Source organism: Mustelus asterias, chromosome 2 (genome assembly GCF_964213995.1).
Source record: "Mustelus asterias chromosome 2, sMusAst1.hap1.1, whole genome shotgun sequence".
Lineage (NCBI taxonomy): Eukaryota > Metazoa > Chordata > Chondrichthyes > Carcharhiniformes > Triakidae > Mustelus > Mustelus asterias.
Window position 1 is genome coordinate 77,837,455 of NC_135802.1, and position 20,112 is coordinate 77,857,566.

General features: G+C 45.6%; 1 protein-coding gene across 1 annotated transcript in view; it reads right to left on the reverse strand.

The window, feature by feature from the left end:
* Positions 1-20,112, reverse strand: part of calcr (calcitonin receptor) — a 304,999-nt gene that overhangs the window by 93,317 nt on the left and 191,570 nt on the right. The window contains exon 10 of the mRNA XM_078237649.1: positions 7,000-7,126. Within this exon, the coding sequence (XP_078093775.1) occupies positions 7,000-7,126 (127 nt within the window). The remainder of the gene's footprint in view (positions 1-6,999; positions 7,127-20,112) is intronic.

The window sequence follows — 20,112 nt, forward strand, 5'->3', positions numbered from 1 at the left end:
GCCCATTGAGTCTGCATCCCACCCAGGCCCTATCCCCATAACCCCATATATTTGCCCCACTAATCCCTCTAACCTACGCATCCCGGGACACTAAGGGGCAATTTAGCATGGCCAATCAACCTGACCCACACATTTTTGGACTGTGGGAGGAAACCGGAGCACCCGGAGGAAACCCACACAAACACGGGAAGAATGTGTAAACTCCACACAGACAGTAACCCAAGCCGGGAATTGAACCCAGGCCCCTGGAGTTGTCACTGTGCCAGCGTGCTGCCTGGCAGTAGAATGTTAACTGAGAGAGCAGTAGCGATAACTTCAGAACTATATCATTTTATTTAGAATTTTGTTTTGATAAGTAGTAATGCTCCTGTGAAAAGAGAAATACTACTGTGCAGGAAATCTGAACTAAAAAACAAAAAATGTCAGGCAGCAATATTGGAGAGAAAAACATGGTTAACATTTCAGATCTTTGACCTTTCATCAGAACTGAGAAAAGTTGGAAATGTCTCGAGCTAATGAATAGGGGGAGGTTGGGATGAGGTACAAAAGAAAAGCTCAGGGATAAAATGGAGGGCTGCAGAGATTTGTCAAAAAGGTTTCATGTTGCAAGGCCAAAGGGAATGGCAATGAGACAAATAAAAAAGTGCAGAATGAGCCCAGGGAAGGTGTGCTTGACAGGAAAGCTGTTGTCCAAACACAGAGTGAAGGAAATCAAAGAAATACAAGGAGAACAGCACTTCATCTTTTGACTGGGCATTATAAAGCCTTCTAGGATAGCAGATTGAGTTCAACAATTTAGATCATAACCTCTTCCCCCATTTTGTTTCACCTTTCTTTGCTGGCTTGAACTTCTTCTCTCATTTCTCTCTTCAATAAAATCACCTATCATTCTCTTAAACCCCAAAGAGGCCCAACCTCCTTAATCTTTCCTCAAAGGACAATCTCTTCATCCCAGGAATCTTGTTGTTGTAAGACAGATTGCCAACTTATTACCACCAGATAAAAATTGCACAAACTCAAAATGTATCCCTTTCTTTGTAGGACTTTAAAAAGAGGAGTATTTCTCCATTTTCTTTAACTTTGTTTCTTTTGACACAATGGACAGAATTTTCCCAGCTACGCGCTGGCAGGTGGGAAGGAAAATTTTGAAAATGATGGCCGGAATTCTCCAAAATATTCTAAGAATTGAATTCGCAGAACTGCACGAATTCACCCTGGTTTTTTAGTGGGAGTTCAGACTAGAATCTCCCACACTCTGTGCAATGCAGAGCCCACCAGCGTGAATCACATTAGATTCAGGGGCCTATTTCCGCCCGGGAGGCTGAAACGAGTGGGCCTCTGCGCATGCGCAATGGCCCCAAACTGTCAGCCTCCCGTTTGTGGCCGGCTTGATTGCTGGCCAACCCAGGACGTCCGCAGCGCTGCCCCCCCAACTCTCCCACTGCCTGATCGTGGCCCCCCCACCCATTCATCGGCCAGCCCCAACCCCTCTCTCCCCCATCGGTCCCGGCTTGTCCCGATCTCCAGCACCCCCACCCCCTGCATTGCAGGCCCCCCGGAGGCCCACCCCTCCATATGGTCAGGATAAAAGCCTGAACAGAGAACCAGAAGACTCATATAATACTCGACAGAGTTCAAGAGAGAACATGGAGAACTTGAATCTTATATAATCTTTAAGAGACATGGAGACAAGATCAGGGAGCTTGGTAAAACCACCACAATGCTGACATCTGTGAATGAGAGATGCAGACAAAGGCTTCTGGGAAAGAGATGAAGGATCATGTAAATAGCATTTATTGAGTCAGAGATTTGGGGGGAGATGTACGCTATAGGGTTAATGTTAAATATATAAATATATAGTCCACATCATCCGAGATACAAGATCACATGACAATGGAGGATGGAGATAGTTTTATGTAGAACCTCATGCTGAGTCTGTACTGTACATAGCTGGTGTAATGTTTAATAAAAGGTAGAGTTTACCAACAACCTAGCCTCAAACTTTATCGGTAAGTCTAGACCCACGAGGACCACATCTAAGAGCTTCAATGATAATAACAGTGGTGCCTCCTGCCCTGGCGGTCTCCTGTCTGTCTCAACAGCATTCAGCTCTCTTGTTGGGGTTGTCAGCAGGTCAATACTGCAGTCCCTCCTATTGGCCCAGCCTGGTGCATGCCCCTGCAGACGGCCTCTCTTAATTGGCGATCTCTGGTAGGATTGCGCAGGTGGGTGACCAAGCATCATCTGCAGAATTAAGTCCTATATATGGTCTCAGTCTCTGAAGATCTTTAAAGGCAGTAAGATTCCACTTAGTGTAAATAGCAGTGAATAGAAACTAATAAACAGGTGGAGGAAGCCCACAACATTCTTACAGAGATGAATTATTACAATCAATTGTAATATTTAAAGGTTATTTGATCCCTTAAGCTCTAAAATGTTTGAGATTATGAATAAATAAGCAGCAGTAAATAAGGTTAAAACAGAACATATCTTCTTTCCTTTAGGGCTTCTAATCAGATCTTTTTGATTAGAACTTTACACTGCTTCCTTGAAATAATGAATTTCACATGTCCTCCTGTCGTCAGATTGGTTGTACAATCTACCACAGTCTTTTACATGTCTGCCCCTAATCAGGACGGTTGGATGCTACAATGCTGACTTTTCTATAGATTCTGATAATGCTGTAGAGCTGAACCTTCTTTTCAGGGGCTGTAAACAAGAGCCAGGACTGTTTCTGGGTCCTAAACCTGCTCCAGGGGAAATAGTCACTTATTGATTCCATGTCCAATTAAAGGCATTGGGCAAGCTTTCAAAACTAATGGGTCAATCAGAGGCCTTCTAGCTTCAGAAGATCAGAAGGGTCATCCAGACTCAGATCATTGGCTCTATTCTCTCTCCTCAGATGCGGTCAGACCTGCTGAGATTTTCCAGCATTTTCTGTTTTTGTTTGAAATATGTTCTGCCCAGTTTGATGTTTTGTGTGGTTTTCTCTTCAAATTATGGGATGCTATTAGTGCACAAAGTGTCATTAAATCATTCAAAAAATGTAGAATATTTAATTCCATGGATGGAGATGAAGGCGATTTGTTGTGGATGGATGATTATGAAAGCACCACATCTTGTTTAGAGCTGGATCCTGGTGGTGATGCCATAGCCAAAGTGACCCCTCTGTATGAATTTGATAAACTCTTTGCATTGGATGCCGAAGATGATGGATTTGATCATCTTTAAAATGTTATGTTTGTGTTTCAAACTACCCTTCACAAATTTTTTCATTAAATAAAATGTAACACATTCCAGCAAATATTTCAGAACAACAGCTATTTGGCCCCTTAATGGAGCAGGAATGTTTCATGCTGAACAAGATCACGATTGCTCAGAGACTGACAAAAGGCCTCAATTCCAAAATGACCAGTTTCCAGCGATTCCTCATTAGATAACGACAACAAGTACCCATTATGTCATTTCGACAACACGGGGAGAACACCCACGAATTTTAATTTCAAAACAGCGACAACCTACATCAACACTGGGCATATAAATTGGCCAATGTTTTGGGAAGGATTTGTCAAAACTTCAAAGGCCATAATCTACAGTAACTAGCAACTCAATATGAAGGTGCCCATTAATAATGTTTTAAAAATTGCATTGAAGATCATAAAGAACAGCCAGGCCACAGTTGTAGTTGGGGTGATGGAGGTTTGGAATTCCTCTACGGGAAAGCTTTTGTTCTACCTGCAAACAGAGCCTTTTGGCCAACTGGAGTAATGATAACTGCTTTGTGTCTTGGTGCAGGCCTCAAGGCAGTTAAACTGCCTCCTCTTGGGTCGGAAACTGGAAGCCAACTTGAAAATTCCAGTCGGCTTCCTTTAACTACCGTTAACAAGATTCTCAATGAGCCTAACTGGCTGCCCCTGCTTGTGCCGGGAGTGGTGTTGGGAAACCATCATGCCGGCTGGTGCCGGTATTCTTGTACCCAGCCCACCTCTGTTTCTGAACTCAGTGGGGCCCAAGAATCCAGCCCATGAAACTGAAGAAACTCAACCAGCTGAGGTAGGTGCAAGTGAACATCAATCTGAGCTGAGATTTGAGCTTGACACGTTTGTTGCATTATCATGCTTGTCACTGTGATGTGGGAATGTGGAGACTGGGGTTTCATTGTTGCTGTTGAGCTTTGCTGGCAACAAACAGGCTGCCACATTTCCTACATTGTGACAATGACTATGAACTGCATTATATGCTGACAGAATCCCCACACCCCGAGCGTGAATTGCAAGGACAAGTCCGCCTCTGCTTGGCCGGTTTGTCCTGCTTTAACTTTACAGCTCTCAGGTCTTAAATTATCATGAAAGGAGACATCTGCCCCTCTCCAAGAGGAAGTCCTGCCTCATACAGCTGTTGGCTAATCGGAGACTGGCAGCTCTGTAGTACCAGCAATGCACCAGGTGTGGTGTTCGCTGGCAGTACTGCAGGAGGCAGAAGAATCGTACGATGCCCTCAAACCCAGGGGAGTCTGGAATTTCACTGGATCTAGGCTGGCAGGCCCCTGGCAAGGAGCATGGGGTTAAATGTTGGACAGGAATGGATGTTGGGAGGGCAAACTGTGCGGTCGGGGGAGGAGGGCCTCTGATTTGCATTGGGGACCCAGAAAGGAGGCACCGCCACTTTCACTGGACAGAGTTCTGCAGGGTCAAACCCATGAGGCTATATGTTGGGTGTAGGCCTCTCCTACAACACCGTATTTCACTGGTCTACTCATCTGCTTTCCTGCCTCCAGCTGACCTGTAAAGTTCAGCCTCACGATTCAGAACGTCACATTGGCTGTGAGGTGCTTTGGAAAAGTCTGTGGCCATGAAACGTGGTAAACAAAATGTAACTTCTTTCTTTCATTGTGGCAGATATCAGTAGGAATATCATTAACTTAATTGTTCAAGAACACAGGACAGCGATACTACGTACAGTGAAATACATCAACACTTCTGAATCACGATGACACAGACACATCTGGACTTTCTCTTCACTGCAAGCAAACAAACAAAAAGGATTTAGGTTTTCTTAAAGTTTATAAAGTTTAGTGGGCTTACATTAACACTGCAGCGAAGTTACTGTAAATATCCTCCAGTCGACACACTCTGGCGCTTGTTCGGGTACACTGAGGGAGAATTTAGCATGGCCAATGCGCCTAATCAGCACGTCTTTCAGACTGCGGGAGAAAACCAGAGCACCCGGAGGAAACCCCCACGGACACGGGGAGAATGTACAGACTCCGCACAGTGACCCAAGCCGGGAATCAAACACAGGCCCCTGGCACTGTGAGGCAGCAGTGCCAATCACTGTGCCACCGTGTCGCTCATAAAACATTTTTGAATACTTTAGGACACTCCATTTAGAATTCCTTATGATAACAAGATGGCATGCACATTAGAAAAGCACATTTTATGGCAAGGTATAAAAGGTGCTATTGCTCTGTGGAGTGTTTGTACCGTCCCAGGTCACTAGTTTATTTTATGTGAGGGCTGACTTTTTAATGTAGCATTTGCATTGATATTATTTAATTCTTCATATATACATGAATACTTGCAAAATTTAGATTTATAACAGTGTAAATTCCAGTGTTAAACAAAACTCTCTCATTCAAGAATCAGTATGTTGGAAGATTATAAAACCAGTCACTACTAAAAGAAATTGGTGATGAAAGGTTATCTTAACCTGAAACTTCAGGGGCGATTCTCCCAAAAGTGCTGAATTGGTGGGAAAACTGTTCTAGATCACGACTGTTTCTTCAGTGCAGCTTCAGACCTGAATCTCCCCATTCTGTGCGCTGAAGAGGTCACAATCGTGAATATCATAAAAAACTCAGAGGGGGCCAGAGTTTGCGCCAGAGTTTTGACAGTTCTGGAACTGTGCGCATGCACAGTGGCCCCGATCTGGCAGTCTCCCCATTTGCTGACCAACTCAATCGCTGGCCAGCCCGGGACGCCCTCAGTGCTGCCCCTCCAGCCTCCCCATGGCCTGATCACAGCCCCCATGACAATTCCCAGGCCAGCCCTGACCCCCCCTCCCCCATCCCGGAGCACCCTGAAATCCAGCCCACCCCCACCCCCTCAGCAGTGGCAATCCCCCCCACCCCCCTCACCCCAGCAGACCTGCCCCCAGAAAGCATGCCCCCCCCCAGCAGACCACCACCACCCCCAGCCCGCCCCGATCACTGCCCTCCCTCCAGCCCAGACCGACCCCAATGCAGAGAGGCAGCAGGACCCCCCACTCCCACCAATTGCCCCTAGGCCCTACCCACAATAGGCCCCGTCCCCTTGGCACCCCCGATGCCAAGGTGGCCCCTGGGCATGGGCACTTTGCCCCTGGGCAGTGCCAAGGGGCACCAGGCTAGCACTGCCAGGGTGCTCATGCCCAGGGGGCACCACCCCTCCGCCACCCGACACCTGGGGGCCCCAATTGCCCCCCCTCCCTTCATTCCGGCGGGTCTCCCACTAGTTCCCCGAACTTGGGGAACTACTCTAAACACTGCCAGAATTAAGTACTCCTGGTGGGATGGGAGATTAAATCGGGCCTGGCAAGTTCCTGATAATCACATGCAAAACATATGAAAAAAAGAATCAAATTACTTACCTGTATTCCCGCTGGTTTCCAGCATGGTCTGTACTCCGACTGTTCTCCAGCTCTGGGAGATGTGCATGTGTTCCCGGCGCATGCGCAAATCCCAGAAAAAGGCCGATGACGCGATTCTCCTGACCGGACCCGCCAGAAAAGTTGCGGGTCGCGATGGGAGAATCGGGCACTTCATTTCTGTTTCCCTCCACAGAGGCTGTTTGACCGGCTGACTATTTTCACATTTTTTTATTTCTGATTTCCAGTGTCCACAGTATTTTGCTTTGGAATGGATCCCTCATTGAAACTTACTGAGTTAAACACTGAGTTGAAACATAGACCACATTACTCTTTTGGTTCCATGCGATGCTTCCTTATTTTATCAACACTTACTGGATTTTGGGAAACGACTTCCTTGTCATTCGCCACCACCATGAGCTGGATAAGTGTAAAGACGGAGTTAAACACGTAGGAGAAAAATAAATTCTTATGAAGTGTTATCCTCTGACAGCTGAGGCTTCTAGAAAACAAAAATCAGAGCGGAAAGTTAGGATAAACAAATTGTCAGTTCAGAATTTGTGAAAAGACTTCAGTCATTCAGAAAATAAAAAGACGGTATTCTGTGTTATTTATGATTTACAATAACGTTTACAATTAAACCCTTAACCACTCTAAACCCAGAACAGCACATTTTATCTTTTTCCAACAGAATAGATTTGTTCTGTCGCCACAAAGGGAATGATGAAGCATGTCATGCATTGATTCTGACATTTGTCTTTGATACCTTTATGGAGTGCAGAAGAGAGACTGAATGACTTTTCCATCAGTACAATTTTCTCCTTGTACTCAATATCCAAGGTAGTAAAGATGAAAGTCTCATCTGCGAGATTCTCTCAAGTTGACTACCATATGCTGGGTTAGCAGGCCAGCTGCACAATATATCTACATTATTGTTTACCAGCATAGTGATAATGCAACAAGACCAAGCACTGGAACCTGAGATTGGAGAACAGTCTAACAGAAGAACATGTATCTTCCAAAAGATTACATGGGACTCTTAACAATTCTGGCTGGAATACCAATTCTCATTCTAATATACAGACCATCCAATCTTTCAGCAATTGCGTTATACAACCAAAAACAGCAGCTCTCAGTTGCAATGTGGAGTTCCTGCATCCCCTCCTCAACATTCAACTACATTTTTCATTTCATTAATTGAGGCTGTCTCTATTGGTCACTGTAAAGACTATTGCTTTGGCTGCTTGAGCCTCAGTAAACTGATGGCAGTTTGCAAAGTGCATGCTGCAATCACTCTTGAATCAATTTCAGAAAGGGACCTGTAACAGGCATTGGAGCTGTGATTTTCATAGACCTTGAGACAATTGTTAGTTAAAGCTAAGGACCCTCAAAGATTACAGTGCACCCTAACCAAAAATGATGAGTGCGCACATTTCTCAAATATAATAAGCACATGCACATTGCATGCCACATTGAACCCTAATTGCCTAAAAAAAAAGAATTGTAATAATTTTCAGGCCTCGCTTTGTTCCACCTAGGTTATACACTTCATCCTATCCCTGTTGTTTCTTGCAGTTTAAATAAAACAACACATCTCCTGCCTAGTATTTGGATCATGAGTTTCCCCAGTGGCATTGTTCTTTAGAGTCTAAGATGCTATGGTTTTGCTGTAGTCCTCATTTACCTGCCTCTTTCTCTCCTCAGTTACTGATACCTTAATTGCATAACCTCCTACCCTTGCCTTTTCAACACCCTTCATTTTTTTGTGTTGATGATTATCAAAAAGTTGTTGTCCTCAACCTTGGATTTAATGAGAATTTAGTAAAACAGTCTATTTGTGGTGCTGTCTCCCTCATGGAGAAATATATAACAGAGCTGCATAGTTTGTTATTCCGTCTCTCCCTGACCTGCAGCTTTATCAGAGGTAAATTTGGGTGATAAATTTCCAGTGAGAAAAGAATGCAGAGATAGTAGTATTATGTACTTATGATAGCCTACCAAACAAGGTTATGCCTTAAATCACATCTTTCATAGAAATCTTATAAAAACACTTTGAAATAGTATTCATCTATGCTTACAGCAATGTACCAGTTCACTCATGCCTAATATCGGAATAAATCCCAATAGCGATGCGAGCTGGAGTGTTAATCCCTTAGTCAGCACCTCACTGACTAATTAAAGATCTTAACATGAAGCCTATTAGGTAGATGTTTGAAGAGGTGGCCAACACTCGATTACCTTACTCTAACCAACAGAATGTTGTCCTTTTGCTGTTGTCACAGAGTCTACCCAACATCGCTCTCCTTATTGAGTTGACAGCAATTCCAAGATGAGCCTTGCATTGTCACTTACAAGCTGAGGAACAGTAAAGGGGTTGTTGGCTGCCTATTCTGTCTCCATAGAGACAAGAAAACTCATGATAGCTGTGGTAAAGTTTTCCATTTGGCAGTAAGTCACCGCACACAATTTTTTTTGATTTGCTGCTGATTTCAGTGGAAGGAAAACTAATGATCTTAGTGTGCAACAAGCATTCTTCCAACTCCCATCTTTGCTGTCGAAGTGATAATTCTGAATTTGATGATCTTCTGATATTATTATCAATTAGTAAATATAATCCTGCAGAAATCGTATCTCAAAACCTTTCGGAATTTTAAGAAAATATATTATAACCCCTTAATTAGGGAGAGACATTAGTGTAATTGTAATGTCACTGGCCTAGTAATCCAGTGGCCCAGGCAAATCGTCTTGGGACACAGTTTCAAATACCACCATGGCAGCTGATGGAATTTGAATTCAATTAATAAAGTCTGGAAATGAAAACTAGCCTCAGTAACGGTGGCCATGAACCTATCATTAATTGTGTTAAAAACTGATTAGATTAACTAATGTCATTTAAGAAAGGAAATATGCCATCCTTACCTGGTCTGACCTATTCATAGAATCCCTACAGTGCAAAAGGAGGCCATTCAGCCCATCAAGTTTGCATGAACTCTCTGATAGAGCATCTTACCTAGGCCTCATTCCCCTAACCTCATATATTTACCCCACTAATCCCCCTAATCTACACACATTTAAAACACTAAGGGGCAATTTAGCATGGCCAATCAACCTACCTGCACATCTTTGGACTGTGGGGAGGTATTATCGCTAGACTTTTAATCCAGAAACTCAGCTAATGTTTTGGGGACCTGGGTTTGAATCCCGCCACGGCAGATGGTGGAAATTAAATACAATAAAAATTATCTGGAACTAAGAACCTACTGATGACCATGGTCAATTGTCGGAAAAAGCCAACTGGTTCACTAATGTCATTTAGGGAAGGAAATCTGCCATCCTTACTTGGTTTGGCCTACATGTAATGAGATTGGCATCTACCCAACTGATGCGAGATTAAATCACTCAGGAGGCTAGATTGTACCCGGGAAATAAAGGCTTTTATTACTAACAAGAATGGAGCACACTATATACAATACAATCCCAGACTAAAGGGTCACCAGGCAGTGCAGTGACCTTTATACTTCCCCAGGTAGGCGGAGCCAACTGGAGTGTACCACAGAACAATATCAACAGGTAGAACAGCCCAACCCTAACCCCAACAGTGACAACAGTAACATATCTACAAATACCCATAGTGCTGACCATCCATGGCTCAGCACTCATAGTGGTAACCAACTATGGTTCACCACATTCACCCCTCCTTTAAAACAAAGGCCGGCGGGGCAAAAGAAAAACAGAACAACTGTTCATATATTCACAAGTTCAGTCGTATTGGAGGACCGCACTGTCTCTGCGGCCTCCTCAACACTGGCGGCAACGCCGGTTCTGGTGACCGTGGTGACCTTCTCTCCAAGGCGGTGTCCAGTGACTCCTCCAGTTCTCGGTGGACTACGAGGTGGCGACAATCTGCTGGACTCGAGCACGCCTCGAGGTGGCGACAATCTCCTGGACTCAGGCAAGCTGTACACGGGAGTAAGAGGATTAAGTGGTGGTCCCGATACTGCCCGCGCCGTGTCAGGAGGGGAGATAAAGGACAAGGGGTCCCTAACTAGGGGTGTGGGAGCGACTGGGGTTTCCAAGTCCCCTGCAGGCGCCAGATCTCTAATAGAGACCGTGTCCTCTCGCCCGTCAGGATATGCCACATAGGCATATTGAGGGTTGGCGTGGAGGAGATGGACCTGTTCAACCAAAGGGTCTGACTTGCGGGTCCTAACATGCCGCCGCAGGAGGACAGGTCCTGAGTACATCAACCAAGACGGTAATGAGGTCCCAGAGGAAGACTTCCTCGGGAAGGAAAACATCCTCTCATGTGGAGTAGCGTTGGTTGCCGTACACAGGAGTGAGCGGATGGAATGGAGCGCATCAGAGAGTACCTCTTGCCAACGGGAGACTGGAAGACCTTTAGACCTCAACGCCAGTAAGACAGCCTTCCAGACTGTAGCATTTTCTCGTTCAACCTGTCCGTTACCCCTGGGGTTGTAACTCGTAGTTCTACTTGAGGCAATCCCTTTTGAGAGCAGGTATTGCCTCAAGTCGTCACTCATAAATGACGAGCCCCTATCACTGTGGATATAGCTGGGGTAACCGAACAGGGTGAAAAGATCCCATAATGCTTTGATAACCGTGGCAGCGGTCATATCTGAACAGGGAATGGCAAAAGGGAATCGGGAGTACTCGTCAATCACATTGAGGAAGTACACGTTCCGATCTGTCGAAGGGAGGGGGCCCTTGAAGTCCACACTCAGTCTTTCAAAAGAGCGAGTGGCCTTAATGAGGTGTGCCCTGTCAGGTCGGTAGAAGTGCGGTTTGCATTCAGCACATACCTGGCAGCTTCGGGTTATGGACCTGACATCATCCACTGAGTAGGGTAGATTCCGGGCCTTTACGAAATGGAAGAGCCGAGTGATCCCCGGATGGCAGAGATCATTGTGGAGGGCCTGTAGCTGGTCCTCCTGCACACTGGCACATGTTCCACGTGACAGGGCGTCTGAGGGCTCATTGAGCTTCCCTGGAGGGTACATGATATCATAGTTGTAGGTGGAGAGTTCGATTCTCCACCTCAAGATTTGATCATTTTTGATCTTACCCCGTAACGTGTTGTTGAACATGAACGCCACGGACCACTGGTCCGTGAGCAGGGTGAATCGTTTTCCCGCCAAGTAATGGCGGCAATGCCGAACGGCCTCCACAATGGCCTGGGCCTCTTTTTCCACCGCAGAGTGCCAAATTTCAGGGCCTTGGAGGGTGCGAGAGAAAAAGGCGACGGGCCTGCCCACCTGGTTAAGTGTGGCGGCCAGGGCGAAATCAGATACATCACTCTCCACCTGAAAGGGGATGGACTCATCAACAGCGTGCATCATGGCTTTCGCGATGTCGGCTTTTATCCCTTCAAAGGCTAAGTGAGCCTCTGTTGCTAGGGGAAAGGAGGTAGACTTGATGAGCGGACGGGCATTGTCCGCATAATTGGGAACCCACTGTGCATAGTATGAAAAGAAACCTAAGCATCTTCTCAGTGCTTTGGTACTAGTGGGCAGGGGAAGTTCAAGGAGGGGACGCATACGGTCTGGATCAGGGCCAAGGACCCCGTTTTCCACCACATATCCGAGAATTGCTAGGCGGCGCTTGCTAAATACGCACTTCTCCCTGTTGCAGGTCAGATTCAGGCGAGACGCAGTGCGTAAAAATCTAAGGAGGTTGGCATCGTGGTCCTGCTGGTCATGGCCGCAGATAGTGACGTTATCCAGGTACGGGAAGGTAGCCCGCAGCCCGTTCTGGTCCACCATTCGGTCCATTGCATGCTGGAAGACCGAGACCCCATTCGTGATGCCAAAGGGAACCCTTAAAAAGTGGTAAAGACGACCATCCGCCTCAAAGGCCGTGTATTTTCGGTCCTCTGGGCGAATGGGGAGCTGGTGGTAAGCTGACTTCAAGTCAATTGTGGAGAACACCCGGTACTGCGCAATCTGGTTGACCATGTCAGATATGCGCGGGAGAGGATACGCATCCAGCTGCGTGTATCTATTAATGGTCTGACTATAGTCTATGACCATCCGGGGTTTGTTTCCAGTTTTAACCACCATGACTTGCGCTCTCCATGGACTAGTGCTAGGTTGAATGATCCCTTCCCTGAGGAGCCGCTGAACTTCAGATCGAATAAAGATCCGATCCTCAGCGCTGTAACGCCTGCTCTTGGTTGCGATGGGCTTGCAGCCTGGCACGAGATTCTCGAATAAAGATGGTGGGGTGATTCTGAGTGTCGAGAGGCTACACGTGGAACGCGCTGGGCAATTTGGAGGCTGCTGTGCTCTCACTGAAAGTGGAGGGAGTGGCCCATCGTACTGCAGGGTTACACTCCTCAGGTGGACCATAAAGTCTAGTCCCAGGAGTATCAGAGCGCAAAGGTGCGGTAACACGAGGAGCCTGAAGTTCTCGTAAACTGTGCCCCGCACCGTTAGGTTGACCACGCAGCTCCCTAGCACAGTAACAGACCGGGACCTCGACGCCATCGAAATTGTCTGTCTGACAGTCCGTACTCGGAGACCGCACCGTTTCACGGTGTCAGGGTGAATGAAACTCTCCGTGCTCCCCCTGTCAAACAAACAATGAATTTGGCGTCCATTTACCTCTATGCCCATCATGGACTTGTCGAGTCTGTGAGGCTTGGCCTGGTCCAGGATGATTGACGCCACCGTTGGGTCTTGGGTGCAACTGCAGGCAGCTGAGATGGTTGATGATGATGACCCCTGCTGGTTGTCTGCGGTCAGTGCTGACCAAAATGGCTGCGCCCATGGATCGCACGTGGTCGGTGGCGCTAAAAGTGGCGGCCCCTGCAGGTCGCACGTGTCTTGCGTCTCCGTCGTCAGGAATGGCGGCGCTCTGGAATCGCACGTGGTGGAAGACCTCGAAGAAGCTGGAGACAAGGAGACAGGCTCTGGAGAATCACACGCCGCACTGCTATGTTTGGAGAGTGGTTTGGTCCTGCAGACTTTGGCATAATGCCCTTTCTTTCCACACGCGGAGCACAATACCGTTCTAGCTGGACATCGCTGCCGAGGGTGTTTCGCCAATCCACAGAAGTAACACCGCGGGCCTCCTGGAGCTGCCGCCGTCGTCAGGTCCGAGGTTGGAAACGCAATCGCGCAGTTTTTCGGAGCCGCTGAGTAAAGTTGAGTCGGTGGCTGTACTTGCCACGATGTTCCCACGTGGTGGGGTACGTTTCTAGACTTCTGGAGGCCGTTTCCATAGTGTCAGCCAATTCTACTGTCTTAGCAAGGTCTAGATTACCTTGCTCTAGCAGCCGAAGGCGAATATACGACGAGCCGATTCCCGCCACGAACACATCTCGGATCAAGTCGTTCGTATACTGGGCCGCCGACACTGGCTTGCAGTTGCAGGCTCTGGCTAGCTGCTGAAGTTCACACAGGTACTGTCCTGTCGTTTCGCCGGGCTGCCGCCGTCGAGTGGCTAGAAGGTGTTGAGCATGGATCTCGTTTGGCGGTTTGTTGTTCCGTTTCTTAAGTAGTTCGATGGCCCCTTTGTAGTCTTGGGCATCGCGGATTGATGAGTATACGGTGTCGCTTACCCTCGCGTGGAGGACCCGCAGTCTATCGGTGTCGTTTTGAATGGCTGTTGAGGCATCGATGTAGTCTTGAAAACACTTTAACCAATGGTCGAAAGTGTTCGACGCTCCTGCCGCACGTGGATCTAAAGTAAGCCGATTGGGTTTCAACATTTGCTCCATGGTTTTTTTTACCAAAATTTTGTTAGTAATAAAATTGATGCGCGATTAAATCACTCGGGAGGCTAGATTGTACCCGGGAAATAAAGGCTTTTATTACTAACAAGAATGGAGCACACTATATACAATACAATCCCAGACTAAAGGGTCACCAGGCAGTGCAGTGACCTTTATACTTCCCCAGGTAGGCGGAGCCAACTGGAGTGTACCACAGAACAATATCAACAGGTAGAACAGCCCAACCCTAACCCCAACAGTGACAACAGTAACATATCTACAAATACCCATAGTGCTGACCATCCATGGCTCAGCACTCATAGTGGTAACCAACTATGGTTCACCACACCAACAATGTGGAAAATTGTCCAGGTATGTCCTGTACACAAAAAACAGGACAAATCCAATCCATCCAATTACCGCCCAGTCTACTCTCGATTATCAGTAAAGTGATGGAAGGGGTCATCAACAGTGCTGTCAAGCAGCACCTGCTCAGCAATAACCTGCTCAGTGGTGCCCAATTTGGGTTTCGCCAGGGTCACTCAGCTCCTGACCTCATTACAGCCTTGGTTCAAACATGGACAAAAGAGCTGAATTCCAGAGGGGAGGTGAGAGTGATAGCCCTTGATATCAAGGCCGCATTTGATCGGGTGTGGCATCAAGAAGCCCCAGCAAACTGAAATCAATGGGTATCGGGGCAAACACTCTGTTGGTTGGAGTCATACCTGGTGCATAGGAAGATGGTTGTGGTTGTGGAGGGTCAGTCATCTCAGCTCCAGGACATCACTGCAGGAGTCCCTCAGGATAGTGTCCTAAGCCCAACCATCTTCAGCTGCTTCATCAATGACCTTCCCTCCATCATAAGGTCAGAAGTGGGGATGTTCGCCGATGATTGCACAAGGTTCAGCACCATTTGCGATTCGTCAGATACTGAAGCAGTCCATGTTCAAATGCAACAAGATCTGGACAATATCCAGGCATGGGCTGACAAGTGACAAGTAATAGTTGCGCCACACAAACGCCAGGTAATGACCATCACCAATAAGAGACACTCTAACCACCGCTCCTTGACATTCAATGGTGTTACCATCACTGATTCCCCCACTGTCAGCATCCTTGGGTTACTATTGACCAGAAACTCAACTGGACTCACCACATAAATACAGTGGCTACAAGAGCAGGTCAGAGGCTAGGAATACTGCAGCAAATAACTCATCTCCTGGCTCTCTAAAGCCTATCCACTATCTACAAGGCACAAGTCAGGAGTGTGATGGAATATTCCCCACTCACCTGGATGGGTGCAGCTCCAACAACACTCAAAAAGCTTGACACTATCCAGGACAAAGCAGCCCGCTTGATTGACATCACATCCACAAACATCCAGTCCCTCCACCACCGATACTCAGCAGCAGTGTGTACTATCTACAAGATGAATTGCAGCAATTCACCAAAGCTCCTTAGGCAGCACCTTCCAAACCCCCGACCACTTTCATCTCGAAGGAAAAGGGCAGCAGATACATGGGAACACCACCATCTGCAAGTCATCCTGACTTGGAAATATATCGCCGTTCCTTCACAGTTAAAATCCTGAAATTCCCTCCCTTATAGCATTGGGCTGCAGCGATTCAAGAAGGCAGCTTACCACCACCTTCTCAAGGACAACTAGAAATAGGCAATAAATGCTGGCCAGCCAGCGATGCCCATGTTCCATGAATAAATAAAATAACTACCTTTATGGGCAATAAATGCTGGCCAGCCAGCGAGGCCCATATCCCATGAATGAATTAAAAAAAGAGAAAACCCATGCAGACACGGAGAGAATGTGCAAACTCCACATAGTCACCCAAGGCTGGAATTGAACCTGGGTCCCTGGCGCTGTGAGGCAGCAATGCTAGGCGCTGTGCCACCATGCCACCTACATGTGACTCCAGATCCTCAGTGATGTGGTTGACTCTTAACTGCAAGCCACTCAGTTCACAGGTAATGAGGGATGTGCAACAAATGCTGTGTTTGCAAGCGTCACCCTCATCCCATGAAAGAATAATAAAAATTGCCTCGATTATTAAACTGTAATCTTGTATTACACGCATTTCCATAGTTCTGATATCCTTTCTTTAGTGAGACCCGCGTGAAGCACTCCAAATGTGGCCAAAATAATTTCTTGTACAATTAGAAGAATGCATTGCAAAATAGATACAATTCATCCTGTGACAGCAGTGTTTCAGAAACACAGGAAGTTTACAAGTATATGTCAGTTGCATTATTATAACATGCATTTAAAAACTTGTTACGAACAGTAAACTGGCAGAATGAAGCTCAAGTCTCTTCTGAACAAATATTTTACTGAAAAACTTTTTAAAATCTCACAGCAATTAAAGAAAATTTGATTATTCTGACAGCATAAACAAAGACCAAGGTAATACAATTGTGACAGTTGATTTATACTTTCAATAAATTGTGTTTATTTCCTTTGTTTCTTATATCATTCTGATTAACCGCAGGGGCATTGTGATAAACACAGGCAGGCTGTTTGGAAAATTGCAACCTTATGTAAATAATTTTAAAATGAATATAGTATTCATTGGGTTTGTAAATTTATCTAATAAATATTAGACTATTCTTGTCCTTTAAATGAGATGTAAAGCCTTAAATTGCCATCTGCTCTTTCATGTGGAAATAAATAATGTCTCCACATCAGAAATAAATAATCCCATGGCATTGTTTGAGAAACGGCAGTGGAGTTCTCTCATGTGTTCTGATCAAAATTCATTCCTTACCAGAACTCACTGTCATTGATTATCTGGTGATAATCCCACTGGTGTTGGTGGGAACTTGCTATATGCACATTGACTGCAGTGTTTCAAACAGTAAAACAAATGGCTTCACTTCAGAAAACACTTAATTGGCTGTAAAGCGCTTTGGCAAAGGCTGAGGTCATGAAAGCTGCTATCAAAATGCAAGTGTTTTATTTTTTTGCTGTATAAAGTTTTGCAACTTTTATTAATCTGTTACTGCTGATAAATAAATCTCAGGCTGTTTCACTGCTTGATAGAGGGCTTCGGCTAGGCATTCTTGTCCCTCATGGTATCTTGAGATTGATTGTGAAATGCTTCACTTTTCTTAACTGCTGCATAATAATAAATACATGAAGAATCTTAGTTTGCAAACACCGATCTCATTCCAATCAATGCCTATCTGTCCTTTTTTGAAGGAAATAATCAGCACAGGAGCAATTGCTTTCGGAGCAAATCCACAAATAAGAGCAAATCCACAACGCTGAGGATACGGGTATTCTTTTCATCACTGATTTTACTATTATGGATTTTGTCATCTAATTCTACTGAGATAGCATGATAACATACTCAACAACTACATTGCAATACTTTGAACTCTTTCCAATGCATTAGCAACAACAGAAACTTGCATTTCACACATTAATATAAATATATCTTTCAACATCTTCACAGAAACATCATCAGATAAAAGTTCAACACCAAACCAAAGAAAGGAGATATTGGTATGGATGGGAATTGTGGGTGGGGGGAACACAGGAAGGGGGAAAATGAGGGACTGGTTAAAGAGAGTCTCATACAAGGAAAGACAGGTGGAGAGGCAGAGATGTTTAGGGATGGAATTCCAGAGCTTGGGGCTGGACAGCATCACTGCCACCAGCAGAAAAAGGGAGTTAAGGATGCACAAGATACCAGAGTCGAAGCAATGTTGAATTGTTTCAGGATTGTAGGGGTTGGAGAAGATTACACCAACAATAATGGATGAGGCAATGGATAGATTTGAACACAAGAATTAAAAGTTTAATTTTGATGCATGGGCGATTGGGAGCCAATATCATTCAGCAAGCACAAGAGTGAGAGGTGAACAGAGTTTTGGCTAAACTGCAGGAAAGCATTGGAAAGTTAGCTAACCTTGGAGATGGCAGTTGGTGGAATGAGGTAAGTTTGAATGTTATAGAAATGGAACTGCTGGTACAGTATATAAAGTTCAAAATTGAGCTCAGGACCAAATAGGATTCAGCAATACCAAACAGTCTAGTTCCACCTGAGACAGTAAGCAGGTAGTGGGATACAATCAATGGCAAAGCTACAGAGTCTATGGTAGGGTTTGAATATCATGCCTTTGGTTTTTCCAGTGTTCTCATGAAGGAAATTATAGCTCAGCATGTGTTTGACAAGCAGTTCAACAGCACAAATGGATGAGCAAAGAGAAGTGCTGGGAAGTTAGCTGAAAACTGCATACATGTCAAAGCTGATTCCTCATCTTTTGATAATGTTGCTGAGAAGTGGTAAATAGTTGAAAAGTAGAAAAGGACGAGGATAAGTCCTTGGGAGACCGCAAAGTTCATGGTTAGGGATGGCGAGTGAAGACATTGAGATATCTGGCTGTGATTTGATAGGTAAGAATGAAACCAATTGAAAGCTGTTCCACCAAGATGGCCAATGATGGAGAGACATTGGAGGAGAAGGATGTTACTGATCTTGTGGGAAAGAGGTTAAGCGGACAAGGAGAACTCATATTTCATGAACACAGTTCGGGAGGCAAGAACGCTCACTTCCTAACGTCACTTCCTAATAACACAGGGACTGCAGCAGTTCAAGAAGGCAGCTCACCACCACCTTCTCAAGATCAATTACGAATAGGCAACATATGCTGGTCTTGCCCACTGTGGTGAACCATAGTTGGTTACCACTATGAGTACTGAACCATAGATGGTCAGCACTATGGGTACTTGTAGATATGTTACTGTTGTCACTGTTGGGGTTAGGGTTGGGCTGTTCTACCTGTTGATATTGTTCTGTGGTACACTCCAGTTGGCTCCGCCTACCTGGAGGAGTATAAAGGTCACTGCACTGCCTGGTGACCCTTTAGTCTGGGATTGTATTGTATATAGTATGCTCCATTCTTGTTAGTAATAAAAGCCTTTATTTCCCGGGTACGATCCAGCCTCCCGAGTGATTTATCGCGCATCACCCACATCCTGTAAAGCATAAAACAAATACAAAGAAAGGAATGTTGCTGATGCGGCAGCAATTTGCAAAGGGCAGAGAATCTGAGGATTGGTTTAACGAGAGGGGCAATAGCGGCATTTTTGAAAGGGAGGAGGGATTGCAGCTGCTCAGACAGAATAACTCACTGCTAGCTTGGGGGATGAGGGAGCTGGGAATGGAAGCTGAGAGCTCTGCATTTTAGTGGGAAAGGGTCAACTGACAGAGTTGGATCTCGGATAAGCTCAGAGATAACATGAGATGAGATGGGAAAATAACTGGAGGAAGATATCGGTTTGGAGTAAGTGGGGAGGGGGGGATTCTTGAGTAATATTTGGCTTGGTAAGGTTAGGAGGAATGAGGTTTGCAGCAGAGGCAGCTGAATAGAAGGAGCTGATACTGGTGACAAAGAAGGCAATGAGCTCCTTACTGTTGTTAGTGGTGAGGGTGGAAAGGAGGATGGATAGAGGCTTAAAGTGATGTTTGATGGTGAAAAAACGGGATTGGCTTTGCTTTCTGGTCCTGGAGTAGCGAGAAATTTGAAAGAGTGACTCATCAGACATGTAAAGTTTGCACATACTGGGCAGGATTTTCAGTCGTACATGCCCCAAGACCAGAAATTCCTGCCCGAGGTCAACAGACCTTTGCATGCCCTGCTGAATCTTTGTCCCACTTGCTATGATTCCCGTGGTGGATGGAATAGGAAAATTCCACCCACTGTATTTGAAAAAGCACAAATAGGATTGTACAAGGTGC